We start from the raw sequence: 25,194 nt of genomic DNA, 5'->3' as shown, positions 1-25,194 counted from the left end.
TTTCTCTCAGTTGAGGAACACCTAGAGTAACATTCTTGGCATTAGCACCAGCATAATGGAGAGTATCCAACATCATCTGAGTAGCAAGTCGACTGATGGATTGTGCTGCAACACATCCCATCTTTTCCCCTGGGGCAACTAGAGATTGAAGGAAACAAGATTCATTTGCACCAACAACCCATTCAATGCTTCCTTTGTGAGGCGGTACTCCTTTTGGACACATTTACTTGCAAATGTACTTGAAAAAGAGTGTTGCATTCTTCCATGCACAAAATTATATCAGATCTCTTCTCTACAAGAAGCTTTCACCTTTCTTCCCTGAAAGTCTAAGATCTGCATTCCCATCATCTTCCTCCACAATGGTAGCTGCATTTTTTCTCCCTGAAAATTTGTCATCCTCGTACTCAATTTTCTGAAATGACATCCTTGCACTAATAACCTTATTTTTCTTGAGCAAAAGTGTCTGGTCCAGATCAACCTCATTTTTTTCTATTAGAAGAAATGCATTCACATTGCATTTATTTTCTTTCTCTGAAGTGATGGGCTCTGCATTCCCATCCTCCTCCTTGTCATCCACATCAGCCCCCTTCACCTCACTTGAAATTTCAAAATTTGCACTCCCATCATTGTTCCTATTGCTTTAAATCCCCAATTCTATGCACACATCGGTCTCAATCTTGTTTGCTTGAAACCCTAAATGTGGAGCTTCCATCCTCTACAAAAACCTTACTCAAGCCTCATTTTTCTCTCTTGAAATCTCAAACTCTGCACGCCAATCGTTCATGTCAATCTCAATTGAGGCCTTGTGGTTCTCTATCTTCTCCACAGGGCTGCCATCAATTTCTGGGCCATCATCAGCCTCTCCAGTGGGACTCACAAAACTACCCCTGCCCTTTTCCTTTCCAGACCTCCCATTCAGAAAACAAAATCCCTCGTCAATAACACCCGTGTTTGCAAGTCTCAAATATACTCATATAGTTCAAATGTTAACAAAAAATGTATCAGTAGGTTAGTCAATCTAGGCCGAAGTGTTTTATGTTTCTAAAATTGCATATTTGACATTTTATTATTGCAGGTTTGCAGACTCTAGAGGGCAATGGAGCAGTCTCACAAGGCTCACAGAGGCCGCCAATCAGGACCTTCTGTAAAGAAAAAGGAGAGAGCAGACAAGAAAAAACGTGGAGTTTCTAATGACAAGCATAATCCCAAGGTTTGTTGCCTACACATGATTGTCTTCACTCTTCTCTAACTAAAATTTCTAGCCAAATACCCTTAACTTCATTTTTCAATTGAAAATTTTAGATTGGTAAGCATTTGAGTACAAGGTTGAACCTGATTGGATAGATATAGACATTATTATCATCCTTGAGAGCCCTAAGTTACTATGATTATCATTTTGCTTTTACAGGCATTTGCTTTTAACTCTTCGGTAAAGGCCAAACGTCTGCAAGCTGCAGCAGCAGAGAAGGATCAACGACGACTTCATGTCCCCACAATTGACCGTTCTAATGGGGAACCAGCTCCCTATGTAATTGTGGTACAGGGTCCTCCGCAGGTAAAAAATCAAAAGAGTATTAAAAAGAGCTTATAGTTATTGATGTGCCACTAGCTTAATTTACTGACTTTCTAGTGTGCAACCTTTGTTCTTAAGTTCTTGATAAACTGCAGTGATCTTTGGAGTCTTTTTTCAGGTCGGGAAGTCTCTAGTGATAAAATCCCTTGTAAAGCATTACACCAAGCAGAATCTTTCAGATGTTCGTGGTCCAATAACTGTTGTCTCAGGTTTGTTTCTAAACTGGTAGAATATTCAAAAGTGATTTTTTCATCTTCACAGATATATTTGGTTTTCTAAAATATTAAAAGATCATTTTTATTGCTAAAAGGACATTGTTAGAATGAACTTCTACATGTGAAGTGGAGAGATTCTTAGTCATAAGAGAGAGGTTGTTTGTTTGTTGTATATAATGATTACTGGGCTTTCTTTTAGGCTTGGATTGAATTATATCAGTCATTACTTGCCTTTATTTTTGAGCTTGTGTGCTTAGTCATTTTAGTTTAGTTTGGTGGACACACCGCTATTTTATATGCATGCAGTCAAAAGAACAACAGTGATTGTCAGCTACATACAAGTGGGATGATTTCTAAATGAAAATAACTGCATTCACGAGGTTCGTCACTCTAAAAGGCACTAAACACCCACTTAATTGATGCAAGGGCTGGCTTAACTAAAGGAATCAATTAAATCCTTGTAACACCCCTTCTATATGTACATAAGAAATGATCAATTCTTATGCAGTTTGCAGTCTGTGAAGTCTTCAGACTCATGATCAATCAATCTCTATAATGCACAAGTAGTAAAGGAATCCAACACTTTTTAGTTGTCGTATTAATGGAGAAACAGAAATGAGCCCAAATAATAATAAAATGAAGGTTGTGGCTGTATGTTCCAGTAACATTTTTTGTTCAAATGCACCTGGTTCAAATTCTTATGAAGGGTTCCAATCCATTTTGCTTGTTTGCACCTGATTCTTAAAGGATGGACAAAAGATGCAACTTCTTAGAAGATGAGGGCATTTGCAATTCTTGTATGAATTCTTTTGATTCGATGTCCTTGATTGTGACATCTAATCCGAAGGTTGTGCCCTTTAAGAGTACAGATTCGAATTAAGGAGAGGATACTATTAAAAAGATATTGAGACAATACTAAATTAACACATACCAAGGAAATATCAGTTCAAGGAGTTGTGTGATGCATGTGTTCTTGCATAATAATTAATAAATAAACAGAGGAATAAACTCTAAAGTAATAGCAATGGATTGAATTATTAGTGAAATAATAGCACAACAAGAAGTTAATATAAATTATACATAAAATTTATTTTCCTGATAGTTATACTTATTTTCTATCTCTTTGTTCTGGCATTTGTCTAGATTCGTTATGTAGATAGGCATTATTTTGACTCTTGAGGATGACCTAGATCAGAAACATAGGATACTAGTAATCATTTAAAATCTCTTAGTTGGGATCTTAGTCTATTTTCACTTGTTTCAAATTTTTGTAATATTTTGGCATCCAAACTGAGTTTATAAAGGAAAATTTCCATTAAATCCATAATATGGAAGTCTTTGTATGGATCTCATCTGCTGGCATGTTGAATGGTTTGTCTGGACTGGTGTGCATTATTAATGTAGAGCGTTGGACATAAGACTGCATGGTCAAAGCAAAGATGTTGATAAATTCTCTTTTATGGTTAAAAGAGATTCATATTTATACTGTCACGAATCGTTTTATTTAATATTGTGCAATTTAAAGATGTAATGTGATTTTGAAATTTAAAATGGATTAGATCATTCATAATCTAGTATGAGGAAATATAATATGCTTTTTACTCCTGCAAATGATATGAAATTCAATATTCTTTTGGGTTTGTCAATGCTGATAAAATTTTGAGTGCAAGTAATGTAGGATGAGGTGAAAGAGGTCGAAGGCGAGAACACGGATCAGGTAGAATTGCTTTTAATTGAACGACTTCGATAGAAAAGGGAATCTTTCACACACCACATTAGGATTTATAATTTGCATCTTGAAAATGTGGATGATTTAAATGACCTTATTTGAGTGTTTGTTCAAATTGAAATGATGAATTTGGGATGAGTAGTAGATTGATTTAAATAATTATACATGTGTATTGATTGTATGATGTGAGTGGCGATTGAATTGAATTTAAGTTGCATGAGTAATAGTGAAATATTAAGCTTTATGGTTAAAAGAGATAAAATGTGTAGATGATTCGAAAACGAATATCGACCCTAGGTTTTTATGTCCTCCTTGTTCAGGTATGTAAATGTATGAAAAGAGTACTTACGAGTTTAAATTTTGTAAATTGAATAATAGTCTAATATATATATATATGAGAAATTTATTCAATCATATACATATATCAATAACCAATTATCGTGAAATTTGACTTCGTCAAATGTTTTGTCTATTCATACGAAATTTGTCTAATAATAATTTGATCATCTATTTGTAAATATTGAATATGTATGTATGAAATTAAATTAGGAAATGAAAATCCGATATATATATTTTTTTATCAAAGAAAAGGTTTATCAAAGAATATATTAAAAACAAAGTTTAATGTTTAATGAAAAGTCATTTATAAATAAATTATAAAACAAACCATATTACACATAATATTATATATCACTTTATTAAACATGTTAATAAAGGTGGCGGGTTGAAAAAGGTGGTCGACCGTCGAAGCCAAAGGAACAGCCGCTTTGGTCGGTTTGTTGAGCAGAACCCCCTCCATCCACGGTAGCCGCTATCAAAGCATTAATGCAGGTCAAATGCGGTGGGAGGCAATAAGGTAAGATGTTTAAGGTAGGCGTAGCTTAAGGGAGATACTACCGACTACCACTACTCCCATTTGAAACGTAAAAAAAGTGTAAAACACTCCCACGACTTGGCATGCAACATCACTCTGCGGTGGATAAGCTGAAGTCGACAGATTCCATGCAGCAATCAAGCTCCAACTGAAACGGTTGGAAGTTTTAAACAATAAGACTCGAACTTGCCACGAAACAAGGGTGGTATTTAATCCATAAGACTGCGTGGAGATTATAATTACAACCACTTGACAATAGAAATAGTGGAACAGTAAATAAGACCCAGAGGATAGCAGCAAACATAGCCAAAGATTAGAATAAATAGACGTATGCACACACTCATTCATTCATTCTTTCTGACACGAGATTAGAAGAGCGATAATTTCTTGAAGGGAGGGTTAGAATAGTTTGATAGAAAGGAAGAATAGTTTGATAGAGAGGTAGAATAGTGTGATAGAAAGGAAGAATAGTTTGATAGAGAGGAAGAATAGTTTGATAGAGAGGAAGAATAGTTGGATGTAGAGGAAGAATAGTTGGATAATATCGTGGAGATTGAGTGATAGAGAGATAGTTGGATAGAGATAAGAATAGTTGGAGAGAAAGAGAGACGTGCGATCAAGGCGTGGAATCATTTGACGAAGAACGACAAGGACAAAAGCTTACAATCCACTCTAAAGTTTCCAAGAGGTTAGAATCCTTTGTTTATGCTTTATTTTATTTGTTAAATTTGGTATAGAATGTGTAGAAATGGAAGTTTAGATAATAGATATGTACGTCCAAATGGGTATCAATTATTAATATCGTATTTGAAATGCTTTATAAACCATTATGGAATAGAAGAAAAGAATTTAGAGAAAAGAAGATGTTAATATCGTATTTTGCACAAAAATAATTAGTTTAAATTCTATTTTTAGAATTTGTTTGCGTACTTTTGGTTACATATGAGATTAATTTCATACATGTTTAACACCTTCTATTGTATGTACTTTATTTTGGTCAAAAGATTGATTTTAAGATTATTGCTTATAAAAGTTTATCGTTTTTATGAAAGATTGTCTTCGAAAGATATATTAGACAAGTAATGATTAGTAAGCAACAAAAATGATATCTCTATTTTTGTTTTAAAAGAAAAATTGTATTCTCAAAAAAATTTGTGTTTGAGGGAATCAAGCTAGGGTTAAGCTTGAGTTGGAAAAATTTACCTTTCGGGACAGGTGCCGAATGTGGATGCTTTAGGGAGAATAGTTGTTTTTTCCAACTATTATTTTGCTGTGCATGGCATATACTCGGGCGAGTTATTGTTTGAATTATCCGTATAAAAAGATGGAAATTCCTTATTTATGCTCTCTACCACATCCTAGTATGATAGCGAATGCTTGTTTCTTAGAATGAACTAGGAAAAATGAAAATGCATATATTATCTAGGCATGCACCAGATTCCCTCTTGCTTTCGAATTTCTTTGGTTAAACCAATTCGTGCAGGGTCGGGTATTCTTGATTGATCAAGAATTCCAGGGAAGCGTAAGCTTCAAGAATCAGGCTCTTTTTTCGCCTAACCTTGAAGCTTACGCTTCCCCGGAATTCTTGGTCAATCAGGAATACCCAACCCTGCACGAATTGGTTTAACCAAAGAAATTCGAAAGCAAGAGGGAATCTGGTGCATGCCTAGATAATATATGCATTTTCATTTTTCCTAGTTCATTCTAAGAAACAAGCATTCGCTATCATACTAGGATGTGGTAGAGAGCATAAATAAGGAATTTCCATCTTTTTCTACGGATAATTCAAACAATAACTCGGCCGAGTATATGCCGTGCATAACAAAATAATAGTTGGAAAAAACAACTATTCTCACTAAAGCATCCACATTCGGCACCCGTCCCGAAAGGTAAATTTTTCCAACTCAACCTTAACCCTAGCTTGATTCCCTCAAACACAAATTTTTTTGAGAATACAATTTTTCTTTTAAAACAAAAATAGAGATATCATTTTTGTTGCTTACTAATCATTACTTGTCTAATATATCTTTCGAAGACAATCTTTCATAAAAATGATAAACTTTTATAAGCAATAATCTTAAAATCAATCTTTTGACCAAAATAAAGTACATACAATAGAAGGTGTTAAACATGTATGAAATTAATCTCATATGTAACCAAAAGTACGCAAACACATTCTAAAAATAGAATTTAAACTAATTATTTTTGTGCAAAATACGATATTAACATCTTCTTTTCTTTAAATTCTTTTCTTCTATTCCATAATGGTTTATAAAGCATTTCAAATACGATATTAATAATTGATACCCATTTGGACGTACATATCTATTATCTAAACTTCCATTTCTACACATTCTATACCAAATTTAACAAATAAAATAAAACATAAACAAAGGATTCTAACCTCTTGGAAACTTTAGAGTGGATTGTAAGCTTTTGTCCTTGTCGTTCTTCGTCAAATGATTCCACGCCTTGATCGCAAGTCTCTCTTTCTCTCCAACTATTCTTATCTCTATCCAACTATCTCTCTATCGCTCAATCTCCACGATATTATCCAACTATTCTTCCTCTACATCCAACTATTCTTCCTCTCTATCAAACTATTCTTCCTTTCTATCACACTATTCTACCTCTCTATCAAACTATTCTTCCTGTAAAGCGGAAAAATCGAACCCTAGTTGTTTTCCCCTCCCCAACTCCAAGGAGAGAGAAGGGGGAGTCACTAGGGGTCACTAGGGTTGATGGTTTTCACTTAGGGGAGACTTTACATTCAAAAGAGGGGTTGAAACCCACAAGATCCAATCCCACGCAATGCAAGATTGGATTCTAAATGAGTTTCAAGGGTTGTGACATCAAGGATACCCTCTTTTGTAAAGAATGTAGATAGAAAGATTGAACTAGGAATGCATGTAGAAGCAAGAAAGATTCACTTATAAACATAGATAGGGATATGGGATGAAGCTGCGGACTTGGAATTAGCAGTAAAATGTCGAGACGGTGCTGTTCTGCAAATTTGAGCTAAAGTTGACGGGATGATGGCGCCCGGCGTGCACACGGTCCTCCGAAAAATCCGCGAAACGAAGGGGGATCTGTTTGTCTCTGCACAAGGATTCCAGATCTTCAATTACAGCCGCGTACCTGTAACCTACACACAGAAAAGAGAGGACGATTGGGGGGTTAGGGATGAGGGGTTTGCCTTTAGGTCAAACCCCGGTTTTGGAATTAACCAAGAAATGAGAATGCTGTAAATGTAAATGTTTGTAATGTAAACAAGTACTGATACCTTGTTGTAAGAATGTTTGTATTCTTACGTGCGAAGGTGTAATGTATGTAGTATGTTGTATGTTGTATGTGATCTCCTCTTCAATGGTTGAATCCTTGTCTTGAATGCAACACTTAGCCTTGAATGGAGACTTAGAATGCTCAATTGCTTGAAGAAATGCTTGAATGCTTGAATGTTTGAATATTGCTTCCGCGTCTTGTTCTTGCTTATTTTCTTCCTTTTTTCCTACCTCCTCAAATGGGAGGGGAAATGTAGTTTATATACTTGTCAATTAGGGCTGATAGGCTGATTTTCCCGACCTTAGGCCGACCAGGGAACATTATTTCCCAAATTGCAAACTTAAAGACCCGATGCCCAAAAGAGACCGGGCCCAAAATAGGGCCAGGGACCAGGGCGCTGGGCGCCATGGTCTTGGGGGACCAGGGTGCTGGGCGCCCTAGTCCAGAAGGACCAGGGCGCTGGGCGCCGGGCGCCATGGTCCCACCTCCCGGGACAGCAGGGTGCAAGGAGGGATCAGGCCAGGGTGCAGAAAAATGCAGTTTTTGGTGTTATAAACAGGTTTCGGGGTCTCCATTCAGGTTCAACGTTGCGCCGCCATCGTGAAGACCCAAATGCAGTCGAAATTGCAAGTGTCGCAATTTTAGGACGCTACATTTAGCCCCCACTTTAGCGGGAGTATAAGCGTACGCTCATACTTCCGGTAAAGTACAAGGAAACAACATTGAAAAAATTTCACCACGTCAAGGAGGCAAGATACACCAAGCCCCCAGTGGACTAAGGATCTTACGACTTCGATTGACAAAGTAAAAGGGAAGATCACGAGGGAGAACCATGACTGTTAGTAGTAAGGTTCCCTCACTATGAGTCATGCAAGAAAGATATCAAAAATTTTCAAGGCAAAGCTAAATTTGTCAAGAAATTTTCAAGTATCTTGAAAAGATATGGACGGGATGTATGCCCCCCTACGTTAAAGCGATCGCACACGCCTCACCGGGGGTGATTGCTTTAAGGTAGTGATACATATAAGAAATGAGAAAGGAAAGGAGCACGTTATCACAAGGATTTAGCCCCCAAGTGTGAGATAAGCCCAAGGATAATAGACACAAAACACAAAGCACAAGGTGACTTCGCTTTCCTCGGGGTCAGTATGCTTTATGATAATTCATGTATATCATATGTATGTATGCATAATTGTTCTTCATTCCCCAATCAAGGAAGGTCACCTAGAAGAAGGGAACACGTGTCTTTTGAGTCAACATGAGAGAGACCAAAAGAGATCTCAATGCTTTGCTTCGTCCTCAAGTAGACAACACTAAGGACAACAAATAGAAGAATAAGAATAACACATAGAAGAAGTAACAAAAGAGATCAAGAGAGGAGGAGAGAGTCTGCTATGCTAATGAACTAGTCTAGCACGTCATCTACCCCCCGATCTTGCTGATCAATATTACGGGAAGGTAGGAAACACGCTAGAGGAGGAACATCCAACACAGCAGATGGAGCTATCACAAGATCCAAACAAGGGCTATGTTCATATCCCAAGCCACGGTGTTCTTGTCTAGGAGCTAGGATAAGTGCTTTAGAAAATTCGTTAGATAAATGTTTATCGACATCAACGTATTCATATTCACTATCAGAATGAACAGGAGTAACATTTTCATCATGAATAATATTTTCATCTATATCATCATCAAGATTTATAAAAATAGGATCTTTAACTCGCACAGGATCAAGGCCATCATGCATCTTATGTTTAGGAGATTTCGGCTCAATCGTCGGCTGAGGAGAAAATGGAATAATACTGGCTGAAGGTGTTTTTGGGGATTGCAAAGTTTGAGAAGCAGCTGCCTGAGCTCTAAGACGACGCTTTCGTCGGCGTTCACGTGCAGAACGATTTCGTCTAGTCTTAGTAGGAAGTTGCGAAGATTGAGGAGGAGGAATGTTCTCATCCTTATCACTTGGGTGTTTAGGTTGTGGTCTCTTAGGTTGAACAATAGGAGAAGAGGAAGGTCTCTTCTCTCCATAAGAGGAAGGAGGAGGAACTGCTCCATATAAGGGAGGAATATTTGGTTTAGGAAGGAGACCAAGTCCATCATGACAAGGAGGTATAGGTCTACCTTTAGAAAGTTTATTAGGCATAGGCATAGTCACATTCATAGGAATGGGTTGGGAATCTTCTTGAGGAAAGACATTAGTTTTATCTTTCAAAGGAAGAACTTCCTTCTCAAGAACGATAGGAATATCAAGTTTGGGTGTTCTAGGTTCACTTAGAGATAGGATCATGTCTTTCTTCCACTTTTGATAAGATTTGAAAAGATGATCACTTCTCGGAGGAAGAGATTGGAATTGTTTAGGCCAAAAATAATCAATAGGAACGCTAGAAGTTCTTTCAGCTGGTTTAAAGAGACTATGATTGACAGTAACAACTTCACCATTATGGGGAAATTTCAAACACTTGTGAATAGGAGAAGCAATAGCTTTCATGGAAGACAGCCAAGGATAGCCTAGCTTCACACGAAATTGTTCGGACGATGGAATAATAGCAAAGCTCACATCAAGGGATTTGTTATGAACCTCAATAGGTAATGTAATAGAACCAATTGCAGGAGAAGAAAATGCATCAAATAGTTTCACAACCACATTTGTTTCATCGTAGATCACTTGATTCAATTGCAAAGTAAAAAGAAATTCTTCAGTAATGATATTAACCATACAAGAAGGATCAATAAGCACTCCATGACAAGGTGTACTCTTGACTTTTGCAACTATATATAAAGGACCATCAGGTGCCTTGATAGTTTCACTGGAATCAAAGGTGATGGAAGCTTCTTTAGGGATTTTCTGCTGCTCTACAAAGTTAATCACATTCGGAGTCATAGACACAAGATCATCAGGTGAGACAGAGGAATCATTAGTATCAATCGTATTAGAGGTATGAGAAGGTAATGGATCAGTAAAAATCTTAAGATTTTGGTTAGGAGGAGCTACAGATGTGTTGCCTTTATCATTCACACCAGAAACAGAGATAGTATTATTATCAATCAAATCTTGAATTTTTCCCTTTAAAGCAAAGCATTTTTCAGTATCATGCCCAGGATGACGATGAAATTGACAAAAAGATTTGTTATCAAAATAGGGTGAATTAATCTTTGCAGGGTCTATTTGCCTTATAGGAGGAAGAGTAAGCACATTTTGTTCCAATAACTTATTCATAATACTATGCAATGATTCATTCAAAGGAGTAAACTTTCTTTCTTTCTTGAAAAACTTAGAAATAGGAGGCACACCTGATGCCGCATTCACATTGTTGTTGATGATGTTTTCATTGAATTTAATGGACTCTCTGTTCGGTTTAAACTTCCCAAATGGTTGTTGACTACTATCACCCTTATCACTCGGAGCCATAGGATTTGCTTGTTCCATTTGACTCACAGTCAGTTGATAATTGTGAAGAGTTGCGCACAACTGTTGGAAAGAAGTAAACTCAGAAAACAGAAGTTTTTCTCTAATATCTTTTTGTAAATTAGAAATAAAGATTCTTTGAATATCATTATCAGGCACTAGAAAAGAAATTTGAGCATACAAATGCTTATATCTACCAATGAAATCAGTCACTTTTTCTTTAACACCTTGTTTACAATGCATTAAATCAATCAAAGTAACTTTAGGACTTATATTGTTTTGAAATTGTTGAATAAAAGCATTTGCAAGTTGTTCAAAAGAAGTAATAGAATAGGAAGGCAACGAGCAATACCATTGTAGGGCTTTATCTCTTAATGTTCTAGTAAACAGTTTTGCAAGCAACCTTTGGTCATAAGCAAAATCGGTACATATTGTTTGAAAGGTCTTAACATGTGTTAGAGGGTCACCCTTACCATTATAAAACTCCAAATGCGGAATTTCAACATGTTTAGGGGGGATAGCTCGAACAATGTCAAGAGAAAGTGGGCTCGCAACATCAAATGTGGGCACACTAAACTTAGCTTGATTCATAGAGGCAATTTGTTGCTGTAAAGAAGAGACAATTTGTGCAAGATTGTTAATGGTCGCTTCAGTCGAAGAGTTCATATTAGACGTGTTAGATTGTGATGGAGGTGTTATGTTATTGAAAGAAGGTAGAGAGTAAGGTGGTGGGACACTGTGATAGTTAGTCATAGGAGATGATTGGAAAGGAGGAACACTACAAGGAGGAATGGAAGGGTTAAATGAATTGCCCCCTTGCGTCATGTTCATTTGTGGAGATATAAGAGGAACACTCATTGAAGGAATGAATGAAGAAGTTGGATTGAATGAAGGAAGAGGGTTGATTGAAGAAGAGGGATTGCCCCCATGACTAGTGATCATAGGAGGAATGTCTTGTATTGAAGTAGTCATTATGTTTGAAAAAGTAGGCATACTAGCAATAGGAGTTGTCAAAGGAATAGAATGATTAACTTGAGTAGGAGGTTGTGTATAACTTAAAGTTTCGGCACAACTCTTCATAGGCATCACATTCGAATCCACAATGTGTGCAATGCCACGCAAAATATCAATTCCATTCTTATCACTTTGAACCATACGTTTTAGACCCTCAATTAATGAAAGAGCTTCACTATCGGGGTATTCTTGAGACATCCATTGTCGAAAATCATCAAATTGGTTATCCAATTTCGAAAGTTGTTCTACAGAAACCTGATGGAGAGCTTCTTCATCATTAAGAGGATTAGAGGAATTACCCATGTCCTCGTTCAAAAGGCCATTCAAATTAGGTTCCATCTCCTCGGTAATTACACCTTGGAAAGACTTAATTCTAAGGCTTCGTCTAATGGGAATAGTGTAAGTAGGGCTTATTGTTGTAAAACTCATGCACTTAAGAAAGAGAGAAGATTTTGAATTTTAGAGGTAGCAAATTTCAATAAAATCAGCCAATCTCCTAGATTTAAGCTGTTAAATGCAATCAGGACAATCTCCCGAAATTTCGGAAAAAATGTCCGGGACTGTGGCGAACGGAGTGCACACGGTCCTTGCAACTTTTTTTGAAATTTTCAGGGATGAAAGTTATGATGATTTTAAAGCTAATCTGAAAAAATTGAGTGATTTTACGATCTGTAGATAGGCCAAATTAAAGTTGCAATCTCAAAATTGAACCCTACCAAGATTGTTGAAAAATGTAAAATTTGAATTTTGGAAAAGAGGGGGAAACTGAAATTTTGAATTTTATGATTTTAGAAGGAATACTGAAAGCAATGCAAGTTTCAAAATTTAAAAGTTGACTCGATTTCATGCAAAATTCGAATTTGAAAGTGGAAATCAAAGTTGCTGCAATTAAACATTTAATTTCAAAAGTCACAAACTGCAAAAATTTGAATAAAACATTGAAATTTCGAATGAATGCCAACACACTTTTCAGATTTAGGACTGTAAGAAACACAATTTTAACACAAATTTCAATTTCAACAATTTTTGAATGATTAGAAGCCTCAATCCAAGCAATCGCTAGACCAACTTTGACTTTAATTTTGAAAGTGTTAAAATTGATAAAATCAGCCAAAATTCTGGATTTTAGCAGAAGAATACAGTAAGATCTAGCTCACGAAATTTCGGAAAAAATGTCGGGGACGATAGCGCTCGGGGTGCACATGGTCTTCGCAACTTTTTTCCAAATTTTCAGGGATGAAAGATATTGTGATTTTATTGCGGAATCCAAAGTTACAGCCGATTTGGAGGTGTTTTGATTAGTGAAATTATCAGTCAAAGGTTGAATCAAGGTGGTCTTAAAAATTAGGGTTTTGACATTTAACCACTTAATTTTCAGAATTAAAGCACAACTATGAATTGACAATTTGCAATAGAAGGGTAGATCTGAAACAAGCATTAACAATTAAACGTTTCACAAGTTTAATTACTAAAAAGAAAATTTTAGGGTTTTTATGCAATCAACCTCTAAAATTTGCAAAAGATCAAACATGGAAATATAATTAGGAAAGCAAAATTTTTCAGATTTAACCATGAATAATCAGAATGAGGATGTTCACGTCGGGTTCACCAAAATGTAAAGCAGAAAAATCGAACCCTAGTTGTTTTCCCCTCCCCAACTCTAAGGAGAGAGAAGGGGGAGTAACTAGGGTTGATGGTTTTCACTTAGGGGAGACTTTACATTCAAAAGAGGGGTTGAAACCCACAAGATCCAATCCCACGCAATGCAAGATTGGATTCTAAATGAGTTTCAAGGGTTGTGACATCAAGGATACCCTCTTTTGTAAAGAATGTAGATAGAAAGATTGAACTAGGAATGCATGTAGAAGCAAGAAAGATTCACTTATAAACAGAGATAGGGATATGGGATGAAGCTGCGGACCTGGAATTAGCAGTAAAATGTCGAGACGGTGCTGTTCTGCAAATTTGAGCGAAAGTTGACAGGACGATGTCGCCCGGCGTGCACACGGTCCTCCGAAAAATTCGCAAAACGAAGGGGGATCTGTTCGTCTCTGCACAAGGATTCCAGATCTTCAATTACAGCCGCGTACCTGTAACCTACACACAGAAAAGAGAGGACGATTGGGGGGTTAGGGATGAGGGGTTTGCCTTTAGGTCAAACCCCGGTTTTGGAATTAACCAAGAAATGAGAATGCTGTAAATGTAAATGTTTGTAATGTAAACAAGTACTGATACCTTGTTGTAAGAATGTTTGTATTCTTACATGCGAAGGTGTAATGTATGTAGTATGTTGTATGTTGTATGTGATCTCCTCTTCAATGGTTGAATCCTTGTCTTGAATGCAACACTTAGCCTTGAATGGAGACTTAGAATGCTCAATTGCTTGAAGGAATGCTTGAATGCTTGAATGTTTGAATATTGCTTCCGCGTCTTGTTCTTGCTTATTTTCTTCTTTTTTTCCTACCTCCTCAAATGGGAGGGGAAATGTAGTTTATATACTTGTCAATTAGGGCTGATAGACTGATTTTCCCGACCTTAGGCCGACCGGGGAACATTATTTCCCGAATTGCAAACTTAAAGACCCGATGCCCAAAAGAGACCGGGCCCAAAATAGGGCCAGGGACCAGGGCGCTGGGCGCCATGGTCTTGGGGGACCAGGGCGCTGGGCGCCCTAGTCTAGAAGGACCAGGGCGCTGGGCGCCATGGTCCCACCTCCCGAGACAGCAGGGTGCAAGGAGGGATCAGGCCAGGGTGCAGAAAAATGCAGTTTTTGGTGTTATAAACAGGTTTCGGGGTCTCCATTCAGGTTCAATGTTGCGCCGCCATCGTGAAGACCCAAATGCAGTCGAAATTGCAAGTGTCGCAATTTTAGGACGCTACACTTCCTTTCTATCAAACTATTCTAACCCTCCCTTCAAGAAATTATCGCTCTTCTAATCTCGTGTCAGAAAGAATGAATGAATGAGTGTGTGCATACGTCTATTTATTCTAATCTTTGGCTATGTTTGCTGCTATCCTCTGGGTCTTATTTACTGTTCCACTATTTCTATTGTCAAGTGGTTGTAATTATAATCTCCACGCAGTCTTATGGATTAAATACCACCCTTGTTTCGTGGCAAGTTCGAGTCTTATTGTTTAAAACTTCCAACCGTTTCAGTTGGAGCTTGATTGCTGCATGGAATCTGTCGACTTTAGCTTATCCACCGCAGAGTGATGTTGCATGCCAAGTCGTGGGAGTGTTTTACACTTTTTTTACGTTTCAAATGGGAGTAGTGGTAGTCGGTAGTATCTCCCTTAAGCTACGCCTACCTTAAACATCTTACCTTATTGCCTCCCACCGCATTTGACCTGCGTTAATGCTTTGATAGCGGCTACCGTGGATGGAGGGGGTTCTGCTCAACAAACCGACCAAAGCGGCTGTTCCTTTGGCTTCGACGGTCGACCACCTTTTTCAACCCGCCACCTTTATTAACATGTTTAATAAAGTGATATATAATATTATATGTGTAATATGGTTTGTTTTATAATTTATTTATAAATGACTTTTCATTAAACATTAAACTTTGTTTTTAATATATTCTTTGATAAACATTTTCTTTGATAAAAAAATATATATATCGGATTTTCATTTCCTAATTTAATTTCATACATACATATTCAATATTTACAAATAGATGATCAAATTATTATTAGACAAATTTCGTATGAATAGACAAAACATTTGACGAAGTCAAATTTCACGATAATTGGTTATTGATATATGTATATGATTGAATAAATTTCTCATATATATATATTAGACTATTATTCAATTTACAAAATTTAAACTCGTAAGTACTCTTTTCATACATTTACATACCTGAACAAGGAGGACATAAAAACCTAGGGTCGATATTCGTTTACGAATCATCTACACATTTTATCTCTTTTAACCATAAAGCTTAATATTTCACTATTACTCATGCAACTTAAATTCAATTCAATCGCCACTCACATCATACAATCAATACACATGTATAATTATTTAAATCAATCTACTACTCATTCCAAATTCATCATTTCAATTTGAACAAACACTCAAATAAGGTCATTTAAATCATCCACATTTTCAAGATGCAAATTATAAATCCTAATGTGGTGTGTGAAAGATTCCCTTTTCTATCGAAGTCGTTCAGTTAAAAGCAATTCTACCTGATCCGTGTTCTCGCCTTCGACCTCCTTCACCTCATCCTGCATTACTTGCACTCAAAATTTTATCAGCATTGACAAACCCAAAAGAATATTGAATTTCATATCATTTGCAGGAGTAAAAAGCATATTATATTTCCTCATACTAGATTATGAATGATCTAATCCATTTTAAATTTCAAAATCACATTACATCTTTAAATTGCACAATATTAAATAAAACGATTCGTGACATCCTTCCCCTCTTGGAAGAGACATCGTCTCGATGTCTTGCCACTCATCAATATTCACAAAACCATAATATCTCACAAAATGTCAATCTCACCTCAAATTCAAATACCAAGAGCACACAGGCTACCCAAGTTTACATCATAAAATAATAATAATTGTTTCAAAATATCCAAAATTAAATAGCAGTTATTTCCTAAGAAAGCAAATGATGAAAATGACGGTCAATCGTCTCAGCGTCCTCCCAAGTAGCACTATCTTTAGAATATTGGTCCCACTGAACCTTATACTGAGTGAAATCTCTGCTATGTAGCTTCACACTACGCTGATCTAGGATTCGAATGGGCTCCACTAGCATCACCCTTGGATCCTGAACCTGTAAGGATTGCCAATCAAGAATATGAGATGCATCAGCATTGTAAGGTTTCAATAAAGACACATGAAACACATTATGGATTCGAGTTAGAGCAGGGGGTAAAGCTAATCTATAAGCAACTGGATTGATAACCTCCAATACATCAAAGGGTCTCACATATCTTGGAGCCAATTTTGATGATTTTCCAAACGAGATAGAGCTCTTATGAGGTTTGACTCTCAAAAAGACTTTATCTCCTGCAACGAATTGTCTAAAAGTTCTATTTCAGTCTGCATAACTCTTCTGTCGGTCAGCTGCTTCCTTCAATCTACTCTTAATCAACACCATCTGTTCATCCATTTCCTTAAGTAAATCTGGACCAATAATTATCCTATCCTCTAGTCTATCCCAGCTGATAGGTGTTCGACACTTTCGCCCATAGAGTGCTTCAAAAGGTGCCATACCTAATGATGCATGAAAGGAGTTGTTATAAGCAAATTCAACTAAGGGCAAGTACTCCTCCCATTTGTACTGCTGATCCATGCAATACATTCTCAAAAGATCCTCCACTACTTGATTAACCCTTTCTGTTTGGCCGTCAGTTTGAGGATGATATGCTGAGCTAAAATTTAGCCTTGTTCCCAATGCTGCATTCAATGTTGTCCAAAATCTGGAAGTCATCCTGGTATCCCTATTAGATATAATAGTTTCTGGAATCCATGTAACCGAAAAATTTATTGCACAAATTTCTTGGCAAGAACAAATGATCCATCTTTTAGATTACCAGGTATGAAATGTGAAACTTTAGTCAACTTGTCCACCACTACTAAGATAGTGTCATGCTTATTCTTACTCATCAGTAATCCTTGAATGAAATCCATACTGATTACCTGCCACTTGTATTTTGGTATAACATGTTGAAATAGAAGTCCTGCTGGATGAACATGTTCAACTTTTACTCTTTGACATTCCAGACATTGTGCTACATACTCAACCACTTCTTTCCGGAGTTTAGGCTAGAAATACAATGTTTTCAAATCAGCTACCATCTTTGTTATTCCAGGGTGTCCTGAATAAGGTGTATTGTGCATCTCATGTAAGATCAACTTCCTCAACTCTCCTCCTTCTGGTATATACATCCTTCCTTGATATCTCAAAATACCCTCTGGTTCTATCTCATATCCATCATAGCGATGGTCTGAAGAGTCTCTTTCCAAGGCTTGTTTAACTCTTATATAATGTTCATCTTCGGAAAGATTCTGCAACACTTGTTGCTTCAAATTTGTCCTTGTTGTAACCATTGCAGATAGGTGTCTTCTTCTGTTGAGAGCATCAGCTACTCTATTTTCCTTCCCTTGGATATATTCAATACCAAAGTCATACTCACTTAGAAATTCAAGCCACCTTCTCTGTCTTGCATTTAGGTTAGGTTGTGTAAAAATATATTTCAATCCTAAATGATCCGTTTTAAGCTCAAAAGGCTTCCCTAAGAGGTAATGCCTCCACATTTGCAATGCATGCACAATAGCTAGTAGTTCTAAATCATGCGGAGCATAATTCATCTCATATTGCTTTAGCTTTCGTGATTCATATGCAACCACCTTTCCTTCCTGCATCAATACTGCTCCCACACCTTCACCCGAGGCATCTGTAATTACTACAAAATGTCCGTTGGGATCTGGTATTGTTAATACTGGTGCTGTTGTCTATTTTGCAGTGAATTAGAACTTCCTAGTTTCCAAACCCAAGTTAACCTTTATGTTGCACCACTAGGATCATATGATGTGATCTTAGGTATTAATTGGTTGACTGAACATAAAGCCATAGTGAACTGTGAAGATAAGGTCATTAGTTGCATGGATGATTTTGGGAAAAAGCGCCTGATTCTTGTTCTCGTTTGCATTCGAAAGACAGAAGGAAGCGACTCAGACTAAAGATCGACGGATGCATCTTCTTGTATATTCTTAAGGCAATTTGGAAGCCTAAGTAGGAAATAAGAACTTCTTTGTATTGGATATTGTATTATTCATGTGCATTATTATGATATATTCGATGTTTGCTTATATCTTGTATAAAATATGCTTAGAGATTGAAATTTTAAGTTTATTTATGAATAAAGCGTAGTTTAGGGTTAGATCCTAGATTGACGTCTTTACATATACGTTTCCTCTATCACAATGTAAAAAGTGTTATCTCTAGAAAATATGAATTATTCAACCATTAGTGTATAGGTTCACTTAAAATCTATGTTTTTGCAAAACCATACAAAAATGTGGCCAAAATTGATGTTCTAATTTTTTTATATTGAGAAAATAAAAATACCATGAAAGCTAAATTAGCTAATCGATGTGCCAGTTCTTGCACCATGATTATCACAAAGTGCTTAATATCTTTATAGAACATAAGGTGTCTCCACTTTTGATTCTACGATTGTATATTGAGGAAGGTTGCTTGATCTTAGATGTTAGAGACATAGCCTACTGGTCAGTCTGTTTGTTCCTATTTAGGCAATAATAAAACTTGTTTTTGGATTGTGGTTCAGGTAAACAGAGGCGACTGCAATTTGTGGAGTGCCCAAATGATATGAATGCTATGATTGATGCAGCCAAAATTGCTGACCTTGTATTGCTTCTCATCGATGGAAGTTATGGTTTTGAAATGGTGAGTGCAACAAAGTGTGCATGGATATTTGTAGAAGGGTTCAATGTATAATTCATTGTTCTCATAGCATCAATACATTTAACTCTTTCTTGCAATGCATGTTTCAAATTGTATTTCTAAGGAACAGATTGTTATGGTTCTTATTATGTAATTTGTATTGAAATTTATCAGATACGTTCTTCTTAATCATGTATTTGAATTTTTGTATATACCCTGCCTTGATAATTTGTTATGCAGAACACATTAAGAGTTTTATTTTGAAGTTGCAGCCTATCTTGCTTTAAATGGAGTTGCTGGACGCTTCATCTGCTTGACCATACACCTGTATATATGTATTGGATATGAGCATGGATGCAGTCTGAATATGGCTGGAATACTGTTTTTGGACACATCGGAATAGTAGCCCAAATTTAGATCATATCTGGTGTTTCTGGATAGGGTACTGTTGATGTGTTTTTTAGGCACATGCAAATACATAATAAAATACCTTAAGTATCTTATCCTCTCTTGAACAAAATCTCTCGGATGCTGAAGATTAGCTTAAGGATCATTCGAGACGACTCCAAGGTTCATGAATGTAGGGTCACTACGTGTGGATAAGCTCTATTGGTTGATGTGATTATGCTGGAATCATAAGGGGATTTACATTCGGATGTCTGAATGCTTGATTTGCTTGAACTCGATCATCTGATGTTGCTATATGGTGATGCTTTTGATCCTAAACTAGCTTGAATTGAAAAAAAGGGCAAAAGGAAAGGGCTGTGAGAGTCTATTCTAAGACCTAGAATGTAAGAAGATAGTTGAATGATTAGTTGGAATCCTACTGGGCTAGGTCTCACTATCAAACTGAACAATTTGACACAAGCTCAGTGCAATCTTCTAAGGACTTTTCAAAGATACTCAAATCATTACCATCGAACATTGATCACCATTCAAGTTAATGCATAAGCAATGGATGTATAAGGATTCAAAGTTAAGCTCATATCACTCTAGTTGACCACGCAAGGTACACTTACAATCAGCAAGAGGCTAGTGGTATGGACAAAACGGATTCCACACAAATACATTCAATAAATTCCTCCACTCAATTTAATTAATTTATCATCTAACATGAAGATCCAACAAGAAACCATGCACATTGTAAAGAAACAACACACTTCACCATAACTTCAATGAAAATGGAGTTCATTTACAACTTAGGCAACAATTTATGCCTTCTCCTTCTAATCTAACTTCTATTATAATTGCTATTCTATTCTCCCCTATTCTATTCTCCTCTTGCTACTAACTATTCGCTATTAACCTTTACAAATGAAGAGTTTGAGCTTTATATAGAGAGCTCAATTACAATGAATGGACAATATTGAATCTTCATCAATGGCCAAGATTTTATAATGAAACCCTAATTAGGGTTTGTTACAACAAACTCTCCTTAGCCAATGAGAAAATTACATTCAGTGAGTGTGGACCAATAAATATCAAGGGTAGGTACATTGGAGTTTGTGGATCCATGGGTGAGTCTGGTGCATTGAATCAAGACTTGCTGAGGTAGACCTTTCAGATTGGTGGAGTAGTGACTGGGATGCCACCTCAATCTTTCACTTTGTAGACTTGATTTGATTCATCATCATGAAAGGATGTTGATAGATATCTCTTGATGCTCAACATTATCCAGTTTGCTCAGTGTAATGATGATGATGAGAAGCAAACTTTGATTAACTCTTTTGAAACTATCTGCTTCTTAAATCATGTTTGACATAGGTCCTGTGATGACTTTGGTCAATCCTCCTCTTGCTCCTAATATACTTGATGAAAGGTGCATTTGGTTGAATGTAGTCCTTCCTTGTATTGACTTCGATTCTTGGATTCTCGAAGGGAATTCAAGATTGTCAAACATTCCTCCATCATGTAGGTTATCTTTCTTTATGTACCACGGCCTTGAGGTAGTTGAATGATCTTTCTTTACAGTCCATGATAACCTCGTGCTTCCATGATGTGGTGAGAGCCTTCGAACACCTTGAGATCTTTTCTTCATTGATGTTTGTTGATGAAGTTCTTTAAGGCATTTTTCTTGTATCTAGTCCTTGGTGTTGAAATTTTCTCCTTGAGATCCTTGTTACAATCTTCCTCCAACTTGGTCCTTTTGATCTCCTTCCTATCTCCTGCAAAACAAACAAATGGGCATCAAACATACATGATATATAAGCTTTACATACTCCCATCTTAACTTGATCTTTTATTCTATATGTTGCAGATCTGATATGTGCAGGCTTAAGGGGGGTCAATCCTTTGCTTGAGCAAATTTGCTGTCCTTTTGATGAATTCACTCCTTCCTTTGTGAATTTGCTGTTGTTCTGATAGAATTCTCCCCTTAAAGTGACTGATTCTGCTCCTTTGCCAATCAGATTTGCAAATGATGTTGATTGGGTTCCTTGCCTTGCTGATGAAATTCACTGACCTGCCGCTGACCTTCTCAAATTCGCACTTGTGCTGCCTCAATTTCTCTAAGATGCTGTTAAATCTGATAAATTCGCTTTCTTGTCGAGGAAATTTGCTGTCTTGCTAGTCAAATTCTTCTATTTGCTGGGTAGATTCAGTAGGTCTGCTGTTTAAATTGATAGTTGTTTTGAATGTTTTGACCCTCCCCTTATAGGTGTTTAGAGTAACGGTTATGTCTTTTGGGGTGCAAGGCCGACTTGATAACAAATTACCTTTCTCATGCTGGCCGACTTCACCTTCTTGCCAAAATGCTTGACTTCATCTTCTTGCCAAAATGCTTGAATATGAGGAATTCGCGCAAAACAGGGGGCAAGGTACATTATTTCACCAAATTCGCATGGGACCTTGGACAAGGTACATTGTTTGACAAACTTCGCTCCTGACCTTGGGCAAGGTACATGCTCTTGACAGATTTTGCTCCAATCAATGAGTGAGGTACATGTCCTCAAGGTAAGATTTGCTCCAAACATGATGCAAGGGACAGATTCAAGACAATATTCGCTCCAATCTTGAGGCAAGATACATGATCTAACCAAATTCGCTCTTGGTCTTGGGCAAGGTACGGGACCTAAATGAAAAATTCGCTCTGATTGGAGGGCAAGGTACATGACCTAAGGAAAGATTCGCTCTCAATCCTTAGCAAGGTACACAACTTGGTGAGAATTTCACTCTGGACCCTTGGCAAGGTACGGGGTTTAAATAAGAAATTCGCTCAATGTCCTTGACAAGGTACCCTGCCTTAAGGTATTTCGCTTCAGCTGGTAGCCAAGGTACATGAATCTTGGAGAAATTCGCTCCAAAGTTGAAGGGACCGAGCCTCAAGGTGAATTCGCTCAATTTGGAGGGCAAGGTACATTGTTTTAATGAAAATTCACTCCAAATTGAGAGCAAGGGACAGGGTCTTAGTAAATTTGGAAATGAGGGGCCCCAGTCTTTGCAAGCAAAAATTTGAAAGAGCTTTGCAAGTTGATTTTCATGTCAGAATTTTGATTCCCCCTTGCTACTCCAACACTTGATTGGCTTTATTTGTGTGCTTTGATTGATATCTTGCTAAGCAGAAGTTTCATGTCCATTTGCATTGACAAGTTTACTTGATCAGATTTCGATTATCTCACCTTATTAAGACCAATCGGCTTTAATGGCTTGATTTGTAGGAGTTGATCTTATTGATCAAACTTTAGTTGCTCTTTTCCAATCCGTCCTCTAGCACATCATCTGCACTTGACAACTTAGTTGGTCATTATCATTTGGTTTGCACAAGGAAGCCTGATTGTATTTTATCCTTGATCAGATTTTGATCACCTGCCCTGTGAAGACCTCCAAGCGGTTGAGCTAGTTTTCATTGCATTGTTGAGAAACATTCATGATTGTGAATGCAAGAACAAATTGTAACAATGAAAACATTAGTTCATAATCTTGCATTTAAAATAACTTTTATGAAATCACTTTTTAAAAGGAGGTTTGTAAAGCAAATTTCATCATGTAATCAACTGTTTCACTAATCCTTTCCATGATGTCTAAAAATGTGGAACTGATGATGTTGATAATGAAATCCACTCAGATTTGTATGTAATCCAATTGTTTCTCATTCACAGTTGCTCTCTATCGAGTTATTAGCATCTTGATTGTTCAATCATACTTTGGAAATTATAGAAATGCAACAGTAAAAAAAATGATGAAACAAAGTGCTCAAATCTGGGCATGAATGCCCTATCGCTTCTTCCAAAATCCTCCTCCTTGGCTGGCCTCTCCCTTATTCAATACTTGTCTTTGAATTCTAATTTGTATGTTCAACTTCGTACTTAGCGATTCCCTTTCTGCTTTGGAATTATTTGAATTGCCTTATGCCAGGTAGGCCTCCATGAACAAATTCACCCTTGAATCACCTTAATTCTGCTATCAAATTGCTGGACTTGATCTCCTTCAACGTCTTGTTCTAAATCCGATTCTGATTTTTATTAAGTATGCATCTATATCTACCTGTCATCACTTAAGATTGACAGAAGAAAGTGATGGCTTTTGCACACAGTTCACTCCTGCTGAGAATTCGTATTTTGAGTGTGGCTTAAACCTGCACCTTATGTGAAGTGATTGCTTGAAACAGTCTGCTCTTTTATAATCTGATTTTGGACACGTCTTTTGTTTCAAGGGCCAGCTTCCTATCCTTTTGTCGCCACACCTTGCATTATGTATCATCGTGGCATGTGCTGGGATATTAGGAGCCAAATAGAATGATGAGGTGGCTCTTTTCTTTTTTTAATTATGCCTTAAAATTTTTTACCTTCTTTCATCTTTAAGCTTTGATGGGCCCAAACAATGATACGGTAGGAAGTCAAAAGAAATGCTCTAAGCTTTAAAAGAACCCTTTTAAAATCTCCACTTGAGATTTGGTGGGGCCCAGCATGTGATGAGGCAAGGATGGATGAAGAAATGTGAGGTGTTGAGGGAAGGCCACGGGTGAAAGGGAAGAAGAGGATGTTGGGGGAAAGGGAGACATAAGGGGTATGGATGTGGGAGATAGGGGATACGTGGGGGAAGGTAGATTTAGGATGTGGGAGGTATAAGGGATAATGGAAGGAGTTAGGATACATGGGGAGTAAAGTGGAGTGGGAGGTATAAGGGGGTGCTGCGGTAGATAGTAAAAAGGGTAAAGGGGAGGTATGGGTGACGTTGGGAGTTATAAAGGGTAGGAAAATGGTAATTAGGAATAAAGGTGGGAAATGGGAATAATTAGGTAGGTAGGGAGGTTAGGATAGGGATAGGATAGGGGTAGGCTAAGGGGTATAGAGGTAGGAGGGTGGAAGATGTAGGTGTGGGCAAAGGTAGGTATAGGCGAAAGTGAAGGTATGTGTAGGTCATAGTATAGGTAGGTGTAAATATAGGTGAAGGGTAGTGGATGAGTATACTAGGATGGGAAGGGGGTTAGATAAATGAAGGCATAGGTGAAGATATGGTAAATGGAAGTGAAGCATGGTAGGGGGGTGGAAATGGAAGGAAATGGAATGGTGAAATGGTGATGGTAATGATGAGAAATGGAAATGGGAGTGATCGGGTTTGGGCACCCACCGACAAAACTGGGAGAAGTGGAGGGGATTATGTTTTGGCTGGGCAAAGGGAGTGTTGAACCTCACTTCATTCTTAAGAGGGAGACTTGATCAGCTCCTGAGCAACTA

General features: G+C 37.2%; 1 protein-coding gene across 2 annotated transcripts in view; it reads left to right on the top strand.

Moving 5' to 3' along the window:
* Window positions 1-25,194, top strand: part of LOC131050177 (uncharacterized) — an 87,495-nt gene that overhangs the window by 30,634 nt on the left and 31,667 nt on the right. For both annotated transcript variants that reach the window (XM_057984362.2, XM_057984363.2), the window contains exons 2-5: window positions 1,076-1,210; window positions 1,409-1,555; window positions 1,692-1,782; window positions 19,404-19,522. In XM_057984362.2, the coding sequence (XP_057840345.1) occupies window positions 1,097-1,210; window positions 1,409-1,555; window positions 1,692-1,782; window positions 19,404-19,522 (471 nt within the window). In that variant the 5' untranslated portion in view covers window positions 1,076-1,096. The remainder of the gene's footprint in view (window positions 1-1,075; window positions 1,211-1,408; window positions 1,556-1,691; window positions 1,783-19,403; window positions 19,523-25,194) is intronic.

The sequence above is a fragment of the Cryptomeria japonica genome, chromosome 1 (genome assembly GCF_030272615.1).
Source record: "Cryptomeria japonica chromosome 1, Sugi_1.0, whole genome shotgun sequence".
Lineage (NCBI taxonomy): Eukaryota > Viridiplantae > Streptophyta > Pinopsida > Cupressales > Cupressaceae > Cryptomeria > Cryptomeria japonica.
The sequence above is the reverse complement of the archived record's forward strand: the minus strand, read 5'-3'. Positions and strand labels throughout refer to the sequence as shown.